The following is a 14,585-nucleotide window of genomic DNA, read 5'->3' as shown; positions in this document are numbered from 1 at the left end:
TTCGGGTTGTCGATACAAAGTTAATAAATCGATTCATATTTTACAACTGAGCAAAGACGAAATCATTCAATCAAAAAGGATTTTGAATCGAAAAGATTTGCACCGCATCGGATCAGAAAGAGAACAAAGGACATTTAACGGAACACGAACAAACGTTTTCTTAAATGCTCGAAATGTTGTACAGAGTTTGGTTGAAGCTACAAGCCTCCGGCTCTGACAGCGACGCGAAGCTTTAAAAATATTTACGGAAAATACAGAAACACATTTCATATGAAAAGACTCTATTCTATTTTGTGACTTTCTTAAATACTGTAAAAGTTGTACAGAGTTTGGTCCGAGGCTGTAGTTTCTCTGACATGAAAGGAGTTTACAGACAGCCCGATTGTCATATTTATTCATATTAATAATAATCAAAATTATTTAATTAACATACAGAAAATATATCCGAACAGTTAAATGAATAAATAAACTGTGACATTATTTTCCTAAATACTCAGAAATTTGTACAGAGTTTGGTTTGAGGCTTTGGTTCATCATTTCTCTAACAGAGAAGTTGACTTTCAGGCACTGATGTTAGGAAAAAACCGAAACATTCAAATAAAATAAAATTATGATCTAAAGTGATGCCACACCTGACAGGGGAGAAGATTTAAAGCAACATTTAGACCACGATGTACGAAAGAGTCCAGAAAACTGCACAGAGTTTGGTTGCAGGCTATTATCCATAATTGTTTCTGAAATCCTGATTAAAATAAACTGTCTCCTAAAAATGACTTTATATAAAACTCATTTAGCATTAAATAACCAAAACTCCAACCAAACTCTACATGTTTTTTTAGGTATTTAAGAAAATCTCAAAGCGTCACATCTTATTTATCCTTTTCGCTGTTCAATTAACTATAATTATATTCTTCTAAATATGTTTCTGTATTTTGAATCTGGACTCTTGATATTAGTGTTTCTAAAATCTGTAACAAACTGAGACTCCTAAAAATTACAATCAAGTACAACAACAAATAAAAGCAAATATTTAGACAAACTCTTCCAGCAGAAATGATGGACTTTAGCCTCCAACCAAACTCTGTACCCTTTTCTGACTATTTAAAGAAATCACAACATTTCATGTTTCATTTAACAATTTAGCTGTTCAATCATAATCCCTGCAAATGTCATGTCATCAGTTATGTTTGAAATATTTCTCCACACTATCAGGTGTGTAAATCTTTTGGAAACTAAAGCAATTTATTTGAACTTATTTAGTTCTTTGCATAAAATCAGTCAATTCTTTGGTCTAAGAAGCGCCACAGTCAGCCTGTATATAAACTCCTTTTAATATCATCAAACCCCAAATTCCCAGATAAATTATAGACAAACCAAACCAAACTCTGTACAAGTTTTTGACTATTTAAGAAAATCACAAAATTAGCTGTCCAAATATATTTCCTTTAAATGTTATTTCTGTATATTATGATCTAAGAGTTGTTTTAAAGCTTCTCCTCACTGTCAGGTTTGTCATTATCTTAGATCATAATAATCTTTTTATTTTATTTATCTGTTTTATTAAATGTTAAATTAGTTTTATATATAATTTTATTTTATTTAGTTGTTCTGCATAAAAACAGTCAATTCTATGATATTTAACCAAATCCAGCCGTAGTAGGAAATTACGAATTATAACCTCCAGCCAAACTCTGTACAATTTTTGAGTATTTTAGACAATCGCAAAATGTCCCATCTTATTTTCCTATTTATTAATTGAGTCATATTTTCTGTAAATGTTAGCTCCCTACGCATCGTGTTATAGATGTTGTTTCACAGCTTCATGTCAGGAATGTAAACTGTCTCTAAGATATTTAATCTAAAAAAGGTCACGCTTTCATCACAGCATCACGGTTATATATCATGTTAGAGGATCATAACATGGGGTCATTAGAGGAATGTAGATTCAAAGATTTAATGGCTGAAGTTTGGTTTGTTTCTAACACAAACAGTAATATCTTCTCACTTTTGGTTAAACTGTTCAGATCTGAAAACCACAGATTCAGTTCCGAACAAGCTGCTGGTTCACTTCATGTAAAAGGTAAAGAGTCAGCTGTTTCCCGCTCCTTTCATCAGCTGATCATTTCACTTTACAGTTTTCTCCAGTTGCTAACGAGCTTTGTTCAACACCGAAAACACATTTTCATCAGCAGCATGAATGTTGGCCGAACAGCTGATCTCAACACGTCTCATTCAGAAACACACATTTCATTCACACACTGACCTGAAACACTGACAACAGGCAGCATCACGTGACTGACTGGTTTTCCACATAAATACTGTCGCACAGTTTCACTTTACTGAAAGCATCTGTAACACGAATGAATCAGAAATTAGAACCAAAAGGTGAAACAGAGGAAGCTCCGGGGCTGCAGTGATGATAAAACAGAAGAAATGAAATACGTTACTGCAGCAACATGTGCAGCTGTTCGTTACAGTAAATCACAGCGATGCTTCCGGTCTGCGCTCTGTCCTCATCAGCATCACAGCTGAGAAACTTCCTGCTGATCCAGCTGATCCAGCTGATCCAGCTGGTCCAGCTGATCCAGCTGATCCATCTGATCCATCTGATCCATCTGATCCATCTGATCCATCTGATCCAGCTGATCCAGCTGATCCATCTGATCCAGCTGATCCAGCTGGTCCAGCTGATCCAGCTGATCCATCTGATCCATCTGATCCATCTGATCCAGCTGATCCATCTGATCCATCTGATCCATCTGATCCAGCTGATCCATCTGATCCAGCTGGTCCATCTGATCCAGCTGATCCATCTGATCCATCTGATCCATCTGATCCAGCTGATCCAGCTGATCCAGCTGATCCGTCCGATCCAGCTGATCCGTCCGATCCAGCTGATCCATCCGATCCATCCGATCCATCCGATCCAGCTGATCCATCTGATCCAGCTGATCCAGCTGGTCCAGCTGATCCAGCTGATCCGGCTGATCCATCTGATCCAGCTGATCCATCTGATCCATCTGATCCAGCTGATCCAGCTGATCCATCTGATCCGTCCGATCCAGCTGATCCATCCGATCCAGCTGATCCATCCGATCCATCTGATCCAGCTGATCCATCCGATCCATCTGATCCAGCTGATCCATCCGATCCATCTGATCCAGCTGATCCGGCTGATCCAGCTGATCCAGCTGATCCATCTGATCCAGCTGATCCATCCGATCCATCTGATCCAGCTGATCCATCTGATCCAGCTGATCCAGCTGATCCGGCGGCCTGCAGGAGAAACTTCACTGCCTCCGGGGTTTCAGTTCACTTCAGTATTTTAAAAGCTGCTGGGAATGTGCCATCATCCTGAATGTGTGTGTGATCATCCTGAATGTGTGTGTGATCATCCTGAATGTGTGTGTGATCATCCTGAATGTGTGTGTGATCATCCTGAATGTGTGTGTGATCATCCTGAATGTGTGTGTTAGCGTTAGAACAACGTGCTGGACACACACACCGTGTGTTGCGTGTTGTGCAGGACGGACTTTGAAACGTGCGGCCGCTGAATGAAACAGTCCGGTCCGCTCGGACTTCTGCTTCTCTGGCTGCGTGCAGAGTTCTCAGTGTTGAACAAAGCTCGTCAGCAACTGGACACAAGTGTGAGAACCGCAGTTACATCATGTTGTTACTGGGACACACACACACACACACACACTGATGGCGGCGAGCTGCGGGAGCCGGGCATCGAACCGCCGACCTGCGCTCAGGGTTCATCAGTGGAGGCCGAGCAAAGACTCAGGCCTTAAATATTAATGAGCCATCAGAGAAACATCCAGCGACTCAGTCCAGTCTGACAAATCAATATATTAAAGAAACATGTGTGTGAGTGTGTGTGTGAGAGTGTGTGAGTGTGTGTGTGTGTGAGTGTGTGTGTGTGTGAGTGTGTGTGTGTGTGTGTGTGTGTGTGTGTGTGTGTGTGTGTGTGTGTGTGTGTGTGTGTGTGTGTGTGAGTGTGTGTGTGTGTGTGTGTGTGTGTGTGTGACTCTGTGTGAGTGTGTGTGTGTGTGTGTGTGTGTGTGTGTGTGTGACTCTGTGTGAGTGTGTGTGTGTGTGTGTGTGTGTGACTCTGTGTGAGTGTGTGTGTGTGTGTGTGTGTGTGTGTGTGTGTGTGTGTGTGTGTGTGTGTGTGTGTGTGACTCTGTGTGTGTGTGTGTGTGTGTGTGTGTGTGTGTGTGTGACTCTGTGTGAGTGTGTGTGTGTGTGTGTGTGACTCTGTGTGAGTGTGTGTGTGTGTGTGTGTGTGTGTGACTCTGTGTGAGTGTGTGTGTGTGTGTGTGTGTGACTCTGTGTGTGTGTGTGTGTGTGTGTGTGTGTGTGTGTGTGTGTGTGTGTGTGTGTGTGTGAGTGTGTGTGTGTGTGTCTGTGTGTGTGTGTGTGTGTGTGTGTGTGTGTGTGTGTGTGTGTGTGTGTGTGTGTGTGTGTGTGTGTGTGTGTGTGTGTGTGACTCTGTGTGTGTGTGTGTGTGTGTGTGTGTGTGACTCTGTGTGTGTGTGTGTGTGACTCTGTGTGTGTGTGTGTGTGTGTGTGTGTGTGTGTGTGACTCTGTGTGAGTGTGTGTGTGTGTGTGTGTGTGTGTGTGTGTGTGTGTGTGTGTGTGACTCTGTGTGTGTGTGTGTGTGACTGTGTGTGTGTGAGTGTGTGTGTGTGTGTGTGTGACTCTGTGTGTGTGTGTGTGTGTGTGTGACTCTGTGTGTGTGTGTGTGTGTGTGTGTGTGACTCTGTGTGTGTGTGTGTGTGTGTGTGTGACTCTGTGTGTGTGTGTGTGTGTGTGTGTGACTCTGTGTGTGTGTGTGTGTGTGACTCTGTGTGTGTGTGTGTGTGTGTGTGTGTGACTCTGTGTGTGTGTGTGTGTGTGTGTGACTCTGTGTGTGTGTGTGTGTGTGTGTGTGTGTGTGTGTGTGTGTGTGTGTGTGTGTGTGTGTGTGTGTGTGTGTGTGTGTGTGTGTGACTGTGTGTGTGTGTGTGTGTGTGTGTGTGTGTGTGTGTGTGTGTGTGTGTGTGTGTGTGTGTGTGTGTGTGTGTGTGTGTGTGACTCTGTGTGTGTGAGTGTGTGTGTGTGTGTGAAGCAGCTGACTCGACTCTTCTCTGTTGTTGCTCAAACACTAAAAACTGGTTTTGATGTTTGTGTTTTCAGTGAAAGCAGACATCAGGTCGACCAGCTGATCAATATCTCTGATTGGTTCTTATCTAAGACATGATACCAGCTGTTGTTCAATCTTCAGTTAGTCTCAGAAAATGAAGAAAATAAGCTGCAGAAGAACGAATAATAACAATAATAACAACAGTTGTTTCTGTTTAAAGACGATCGACTTTAAGTTCTTAAACTGAAGCGAAAGAAGTTTATTCACACAACATGTCGATCTATAAATGTATCAGCAGGAAGTGACCTTCAGAAACACACACACACACACACTGACACACTGTGTGTGTGTGTGTGTGTGAGTGTGTGTGAGTGTGTGTGAGTGTGTGTAGGAGTGTGTGTGAGTGTGTGTGTGTGAGTGTGTGTGTGTGTGTGTGTGTGTGTGTGTGTGACTGTGTGTGTGTGTGTGTGTGTGTGTGAGTGTGTCTGTGAGTGTGTGTGAGTGTGTGTGTGTCAGTGTGTGTGTGTGAGTGTGTGTGTGTGTCACAGGTGTGTGTGTGTGTGTGTGTGTGTGTGTGTGTGTGTGTGTGTGTGTGTGTGATGTGTGTGTGTGTGTGTGTGTGTGTGTGTGTGTGTGTGTGTGTGTGTGTGTGTGTGTGTGTGTGTGTGTAACGTGGCGTCAGTGTGGCACAGGTGTGTGTGTGAGTGTGTGTGTGTCACAGGTGTGTGTGTCTGGAGCTGCTCAGTTTTCTCGTCACCTGCGACGGCTTTAAATCTAAAGTTCGGCTCCGAGCAGGAAACAGTTTGTTCTCATTCTGTTTGAACACGAAGTATTGATCGCTGATGTTTTTATTGAACACACGAAGGCGAAGTATTGATCGCTGATGTTTTTATACGAGTTCAGCAACATGTTTTTAATTCAAACTCCACGTTTCTCTGTGACGTCCTGCTGCTGTTTCCTCTCCTTCAACATGACGATCGACTGTCTGCAGAGTTAGCAGACTTAGCAGAGTTAGCAGACTTAGCAGAGTTAGCAGACTTAGCAGAGTTAGCAGACTTAGCAGAGTTAGCAGAGTTAGCAGACTTAGCAGAGTTAGCAGAGTTAGCAGAGTTAGCAGAGTTAGCAGACTTAGCAGAGTTAGCAGAGTTAGCAGACTTAGCAGAGTTAGCAGACTTAGCAGACTTAGCAGAGTTAGCAGAGTTAGCAGACTTAGCAGAGTTAGCAGAGTTAGCAGAGTTAGCATTGGGGCGCTAAAATGCTTAAAGACGTTTAATGAGACAGTTTGAACTTTAAGCTCAGATTCAGACTGAAGTCAACGTCTAACACACCAACCAACCAATCAGGAGGTCAGCTGGTCAACTGACTAACCTGTCTGTCTGCCTGTCTGTCTCTCTGTCTGCCTGTCTCTCTGCTTGCCTGTCTGTCTGCCTGTCTGTCTCTCTGTCTGCCTGCCTGTCTCTCTGCCTGTCTCTCTGTCTGCCTGCCTGTCTGCCTGCCTGTCTGTCTGTCTGTCTCTCTGCCTGTCTGTCTGCCTGTCTCTCTGCCTGCCTGTCTCTCTGTCTGTCTGCCTGTCTGTCTGCCTGTCTCTCTGCCTGCCTGTCTGTCTGCCTGCCTGTCTCTCTGCCTGTCTGTCTGTCTGTCTCTCTGCCTGCCTGTCTCTCTGCCTGTCTCTCTGTCTGTCTGCCTGTCTGTCTGCCTGTCTCTCTGCCTGTCTGTCTGCCTGCCTGTCTGTCTGCCTGTCTCTCTGCCTGTCTCTCTGTCTGTCTGTCTGTCTGCCTGCCTGTCTGTCTGCCTGTTTCTCTGCCTGCCTGTCTCTCTGCCTGTCTGCCTCTCTGTCTGCCTGTCTCTCTGCCTGTCTGTCTGCCTGCCTGTCTCTCTGCCTGTCTCTCTGCCTGTCTCTCTGTCTGTCTGTCTGTCTGCCTGCCTGTCTGTCTGCCTGTCTCTCTGCCTGTCTCTCTGTCTGTCTGTTTGTCTGCCTGCCTGTCTGTCTGCCTGTTTCTCTGCCTGCCTGTCTCTCTGCCTGTCTGCCTCTCTGTCTGCCTGTCTGTCTGCCTGTCTGTCTGCCTGCCTGTCTGTCTGCCTGTCTGCCTGTCTGTCTGCAGGACACGAAGCAGTTCGACCCGTTCCAGGAGTGGACAGACGGTTACGTTCGCTTCATCTACAGCGGTGAGAAACTTTCACACATTCAACATGAAAACATTTCATCTCATAAAGTTTCCTGATGAAATCAGTTTGAGCAGAGAGACAGAAACACAGCTGTCCTCAGTGTATCGATATCAAACATATGATCGGTGTGACCGATTATTGATTATCCTTCTGTAGTTACTGTCAGATTGAGATTAAACTTTATTATATACTTTATTACATATAAACAGCACGACACAGTAACTAGCTAATATTTAGTTTTTCGTAACTGTGAATACAAGTTATTGATTTAATATGTGTTCATAGTGATGTCACAGTGTGCAGTGTGATGTCACAGTGTGCAGTGTGATGTCACAGTGTGCAGTGTGACATAGCAGTATCATCACAGGTTGAATATGCTTCTGCCTTGTGAGTTGTGGGTAAAACTTTGCAGTATTTCACAATGAAAAGGCAGGATTGTAGAAGTTTGGAGATAAAGGAAGAAAAGAATCTATATTTGAGCAGCAGAACATTATTTCTTCTTCTTTCTCTCGTTAATCACCTCATGACCCCTCAGATTTACCCCGACCCTCAGCTTGGGAACCACCCAACTATTTGCTGTGAGCTAACTTAGTTTAACTAAGCTAACTCATCTAAGCTAATTAAAACGTATCGGTATCAGTTAAAGATGACTCATCAGTTTAATTTAGTTCATCAACTCTCCAGGCTAACTCATCACTAAGATAGCTTTAAGATCATTTTAAGATGGATCAGTTTACTCAGGACTAAACTAATTCAGCAGTTTATGCTAATTTATTAAGCTAACTCCTTACCAAGCTAACAAGTAGCTAGTTTCAGCTAACTGTTGGTTAGTTGGTTAGTGAAGAAAAGAATGCTCAGACATTAAGCTAACTCAACAGTTTAATCCAACTCATTACCCAGCTACTCATTAGTTTTGTTTATCAAGCTAACTCATTTTTTAAAGATTACTTATCATTTTAAGATTCATTAGTCGTCACAAAACTTGTTTGACAGTTTATGTTTAATTATCACTTTAAGCTAACTGTTGGTTGGTTGATTATTTATTCCCAGCTGAAGAAAAGAATGCAGAGACATTAAGATAGCTCTGTTTAATCTACTTAATTTAAACTAAAACTACTTAACTCATCAATTCAAGCTAACTTGTCAGTTAAAGATAACTCAACACTAACAAGACATTTGCTACATCTATCTTCAGCTAAAAAAATAAAACTAATAAAAATACTCACACATTTGATGAAGTTGATAGTACCATGATTCTTGCAATTTTTGGATTGCATCCACATTGAATGCACTTATTGTAAGTCGCTTTGGATAAAAGCGTCAGCTAAATAAATGTAATGACTAACTGTTGGTTGTTGTTTGTTTTTATCTGAAGATATGAACGGTCAAGATTAAGCTAATTCATCAGTTCAAGATGACGCGTCTTTAAGATAACTCATCAGTTGCATCCATCTTCAGACATGTTATTTGTTTCCCAGCTGAAGAGATGGGAAGAAGTTAACAAGTCATCAGCTAACTGGTTGTTTTGTGGCTGAAAACGTGAAAAAGACACATTAAGCTAACTGTTTCAGCTAACTGTTGGCTTGTTTTTAGGTGAAGATAAGAACGCTCAGAGACATCTTTCCGGCTGGGCGATGAGAAACACCAACAATCACAACTGTCAGATCCTGAAGAAGTCGTGTCTAGGCGTGGTGGTCTGTTCTCGAGGCTGCACGCTGCCCGACGGGTCCAGACTGCAGCTCCGCCCCGCCATCTGTGACAAGGCACGGCAGAAACAGCAGAGTAAGAAAAACCAGAACCTGTTCAGGTATCCTCCATCTGTGTCCATATTTACCTGACCGGACTCTTTGTGTTTCAGAGAAGCTGTGTCCGAGCTGTAACGCCACTCTGGAGCTGCTGCCGTGTCGCGGTCACAGCGGTTACCCCGTCACCAACTTCTGGAGAGTTGACGGAAAGGCCATCTTCTTCCAGGTCACCACCTTTACCCTTTACTGATTCATCAGCTCAGACAACAAACACACACAGGCTAACATGCTAAACATGCTAACTGAGTAAAACATGCTCAACAATCTAAAAATTCATACCAAACGTGAATGGTAAACCAGTACTTGGACATCTTACTAGGTTTGAACCAGATTTTTGCAGTCTAAACGGGTCTAAACCAGATCCTTAAAGCTTAAAGATACAGGCAGTTAAGCAGATCTGAATCAGATAAAAGCATAAGAATATGTAAACAAGGTCCAGACAGTCTGAACAGGTTAAATCTAGATTGTGACACTGTGAACCAGATCCTGGATGTCTAAATGGGGATCCTAAAAGCATAAACCGATTTGACCAGGTCCAGGTCCAACTAGGTCCTGAGATTCTGAACAGATTTAAACAAAGTCCTGGCAGTCTAAATGGGTCTAAACAAGAGCCTAGTAATGTTAACACGTTTTAACCAGATACTGGTAGTCTGAATGGGTAAAAACCAGATTCTGACAATCTAAACAGGGCTAAACCAAATCCTGAAAGTGTATACAAGTAAAAAACAGATCCTGGACAACTACATTTTTTCAAGCAGTATGAACCTGTTTCAACCACATCCTGATGTCTGGAAAGGTTTAAACTGGATTCTGTCAGTGTAAACAGTTCTAAACCATATCCTGGAAAGCTAAACACATTTAAATCGGATCAAAGCATATACAGATTAAAGAGGCATTGACAGGTTTAAACCAGATTCTGAAAGTCTAAATAAATCTAAGCCAGATCCTGGAAGTTTAAACTTCTTGTGGTCTTTCAGGCTAAAGGAGTCCATGATCATCCCAGACCAGAGTCCAAGTCCGAGACTGAAGCCAGAAGAAGTTCAGTGAAGAGACGAGTCAGCTCGCCGCCGTTCACACCCAAGAGACGACTCATCGAAACACAGGTCGAAAACAACAAACAACAACAGCTGTTTGTTAGTGTTGGTGTTGTTTATTGTTTGTTTATTGTTTATTTGTTGTTTACTGTTTCAGGCTCTGGGCCCTGCCCTCCTCTCGTGCGTCGATCCATCAGACAGAATCTCTTTCATCGAGCCGAATTTCCCGCAGCATTACCCAGCATTCCAGAGCCCAGAGCCCTACTACAATCCCCACAATGCACTAGGGGAGGCCCCGCCCACACTTCAGAAACCAGCCAATCCCAGGCTTTACATGGGCCGGCCCAGCTATGAGTTTCAAGGATACCTGACCTCGCCTTCGTATCCCATGACCTCTGACCTCTGTGACCCCAGGTCAGCTTCACACCTACTCTAAACCAGATCCTGCCAATGTAAACAGATCTAAACCAGATTCTCAACCGGTTTAGATCGTAAACAGCTTTAGATCATGGACTTCTACAAAGGTTTAAACCAGATCCTTAACAGGTTAAAACCATATCTTGGCATTGTAAACAGGTCCAAACCAGATTCAGAGGCCTGTACTACAAAGCAGGATTTGGGGTTAGCGAGGTAACTTCAGGTTTAACCCTATGTTTTCAGGGTTACGACAGTGGTTCACTTCACTTATAAGATATGAAAGTAAGCCTATTTACCGCTTTGAATTATGTTTTTATATTTATTTTTAATTTGCTCCCAAGTCAATTTCACACCGCTCGGGTTGCAGCTGAAAGAATAAGGCTAAAATTGTCATACACGCCATAAGAATACATCTAAGCAACACATTAATTTAATGGAATACACAAATGTAATTATAGTCAGATGCCGTGCCCTAATGATGGGGCTAGTTTTGCCAGCTGTCCTTCCTGAATTTGGCAGCTGCAGCTGTGTTGCTTTCAGATGGATTATGTGTTTAACTTCTTCGTAATTCTCTAATATTATAGTTTGCTCTTCATCCTGGTTTGTGTGCAGGGTGGCCCCCGTCCTGGGTTCCTCCTCCTCCTCCTCTTCATCGTCGGCTCCTCTCTCCTCCTCCTCCTCCTTTGATCCCCAGACGAAGTCTCCTGCAGGCTGGAAGGACCTGCTGAAGAGCTCCGCCCCCTACGGTGACAATCACCACTATTACAGCACCGAGTACCCCTGCCGTTACCCCAGCAACGCCCCAGGGTCCCCTGCAGCGCTGCAAACTATCATTACCACGACAACCAAGGTGAGTTGAGTTCATCAGGAGGGTCCAAATGCAGACCTTGGATCTGAGGGATTCTGTTATCATCCTCCACTGAATAGCTTGACAGGTGTAGCAACAATAACTAAGAGGGACTGATCCTTACTGTTACTTTCACATTAATACCAGTACTGATCCTCCTCCTACTGATCCTTCTACTCAGGTCTCCTATCAGCCCTGTCCAAAGCCTCCTGCAGCACTCCCTTCCTACCAGTCGTGTCCTAAACCTCCGGCCGGCCTCCCATCCTACCAGCCCTGCGCCCCACCGAAACCTCCAGGCCTCCCCAGCTGCTCTTCCCTGATGGACGATGCCTCCCCCTCCTCGTACTCCACTGAGGTGAAGGTGATGGAGGAGTCGGGCGGAGTCATCAAGTCTCTATCATTTCAGCCAGAACCTCTGCAGACCAAAACAGAGCGGGCCGACAGCTACGACTACCGTTACGCCTACCCCAACACGTACCGCTACGACGACTACTGACACAGCACTACCCCCAATGCCATAACCACAACTACTGTTACCACGACTACTGTTACCATGACTACTGCTACGCCTATCCCAACACGTGCCGCTATGACTACTGACGCAGCACTACCCCCAATGCCATAACCATATTTACTGTTACTACGACTACTGCTACACCTACCCCAACATGTACCACTACAATGACTACTGACACAGCACTAGCCCCAACGCCATAACCACAAGTACTGTTACCACGACTACTGCTACGCCTACCCCAACACGTACTGCTATGACGACAAATGATGCAGCACTACCTCCATTGCTGTTACTATGATTACTGATACTACAACTACAAGTACAACAATTGCTACTGCCAAAACAGATACTTGATCTACCACAAACTGTTTAGAACAATAACTACTGAATTACGTATTGAAATACTGCTACGACTGGACGGTTCAGAAGCTGAGAGGATATGGATCTTCAGGACTAGATTCTAACTAAACCAAAACTTTGGCCCATGAGAAAGTTTCTGAAGACATTCATGGAGTACTTTCTTGTTCCCTAAGGAAGATCCTTTTCCATCTCTGACACTCTAGCTTTCCTCTAGCGCCCCTTTCAGGAAAAAACGTCTGAACTTTTTACACAAGATTGGAATTAAATTTAACTGGGATCTTAAAAACCAGGATTGGCCAAAAATCCACAACAAAAGGCCCAACTTACTTGGTGTTTCTGGAGCTTTCAGCCACATCTCATGGCCTTCCTCAGTGAATGGAATTGCAATTGTCATAAAATGTCACATGACTTAAATGTGGACTTTTGGGGGATGCCATCCCCGTTGTTAGCCTGTGGGAAGGTTGAACATGTAAGAGTCTGTCCATTCTTGATTAAAAGTTCTGTTTCTTTTAATCAGGAATGGTGTGTTGGGGGTTAAAAATGAAGAAATCGCCTAATGGGTACAGATGGTCGAATATGGGGTGGAGATGTGGAGATGGTCTCTGCAGTCAGATGCATGTTACCATGTGAGTGAGTTGCGTCACTTCCTTTAGAGTCCTCAGAAGTAAGACTTTTGGTCATGTGATAACAAACTAAACCATCCCCATTTGCAACTGAGCAACTCTGTATGCTGAGGTAGACCATGAGATGTGGCTGAAAGCTTCATCAACAGCAAGTAAGTGAACTTTGTTTTGGGAATGTTTGGCTAAACTGTTGAACCTTCAAGCTCAGGATTCAGTTATTTTGAGATAATGTTAAACCATAAATTACCTCAGAAATAACCTGATCTTTATTTCTAATGTCCTCTGTTTTATATTTGAACATATTTTAGTAAGAAGCCTCCCTGTTTCTGATCTGATTAATTAAGAATATTAAATATTAGATTTTCTTCAAAGATGTTTTTAAAATGTCACTGGATTCAGACAGTTTATTGAACCTGTGGGATTTATCTTCATGGATGTTTCTGTCGTTTGGGTTATTTATTGTCAGTAAACCGGTTAGACTTACCTACAGTATGAAACTGAACTGGACCGTCTCTGATGCTGAATGAAAGAACAAACAAACTGAGTAAATCAGTTGTTGACTGAAGAGATCTGTGACATGAAAATATGTCAAAATGTGTCTGTCTGAACTGAACTGAAGTCTCACATTAAACGAACTGTTGTACAGACTCTTGCTGTCTGTTTTATTTATTCAGAGTAAACAGATAAAGCAGATATAGAACTACACTGATGACTTTAACAAAAAGATGCAGAAAGAGAATTTAAACAATGTCATTTTGTAACATCCCTTATGTATGTTAACAGCTTACAAGAAAGCAGCAGCTGCAGTTGGTAAAATAAACCTGTACGGTCACAACACGTGTTCTTCTCTTTTTGATCCAACAACACTGTAAAATGTAGATTTTAAGTAAAAGAAATTATATCTTTAGTTTGAGAGTAAACATGAAAGATTTTACATGTATTTTTCACTGAAGTCTCCCTTTTAGTTTGATAAAGAGTTCACATCCCATTGTGGACAAATAATTAACTAAACACAGTCGACATTAGCACATTTTGTAGAAATTTTAAAAACAGGGATTGAATGTTTGTTACAGGCTCAGAATGAAACACTCTGCGGTCCAGACTGGTGCAACACATTTAGTTACAGGGTTACCTGTGCAAAACATATTCATGATGATAGTCAGCAACACTGTTCATATCATCTGTGAACTGGGCTGTAAAAACCTTAACAAACATGGCATAAACTGGCATCAGACTTCTCTTTAAACACAGACTACATAACATTTACATGTGGACACCGCACCTTAACTAAACAACAAAAACCACATTAAACATATTTTATTATAAACATATTTTCATTTTCATGTATGAGCACAACTCTGTATTTTCTACACAATTTTCTCACTAATGTTTTACAGGCTGAAAACCTCATATCACCCCTTTAACTGTATTTACTGTTTGACTCAGGTAGTTTAGCTAGCCCTCTGCTAGCTTACTGCCTGTCTGTTAGCAATATTCTTTACTTTTACACAGTTTCAAATACACAAAACACTGTTTATAGTAATTCACAGTTATCAACGGTTATCATAAATGTGTGGTGTTATTTTATAGTTTTACTGTAAAATCGCTAACACTAACCACTTATGCTAATCACTGGTGCTAATTGCTAACACCTATATTAGCCGGCAAACCACTAATGCTAATTGCT

The 14,585-nt window shown here is 42.5% G+C and overlaps 1 protein-coding gene across 1 annotated transcript in view; it reads left to right on the top strand.

Moving 5' to 3' along the window:
- gcm2 (glial cells missing transcription factor 2) overlaps positions 1-13,546 on the top strand; it is a 14,075-nt gene extending 529 nt beyond the window's left edge. Inside the window, exons 2-8 of the mRNA XM_044177304.1 lie at positions 7,232-7,295; positions 8,889-9,077; positions 9,154-9,266; positions 10,078-10,203; positions 10,292-10,548; positions 11,164-11,401; positions 11,580-13,546. Of these exons, the coding sequence (XP_044033239.1) occupies positions 7,232-7,295; positions 8,889-9,077; positions 9,154-9,266; positions 10,078-10,203; positions 10,292-10,548; positions 11,164-11,401; positions 11,580-11,894 (1,302 nt within the window). The 3' untranslated portion in view covers positions 11,895-13,546. The remainder of the gene's footprint in view (positions 1-7,231; positions 7,296-8,888; positions 9,078-9,153; positions 9,267-10,077; positions 10,204-10,291; positions 10,549-11,163; positions 11,402-11,579) is intronic.
- The last annotated feature ends 1,039 nt before the right edge of the window (positions 13,547-14,585 follow it).

Source organism: Siniperca chuatsi, linkage group LG19 (genome assembly GCF_020085105.1).
Source record: "Siniperca chuatsi isolate FFG_IHB_CAS linkage group LG19, ASM2008510v1, whole genome shotgun sequence".
Lineage (NCBI taxonomy): Eukaryota > Metazoa > Chordata > Actinopteri > Centrarchiformes > Sinipercidae > Siniperca > Siniperca chuatsi.
Note: the sequence above shows the minus strand (reverse complement) of the source record. Positions and strands in the feature narration are given on the sequence as shown.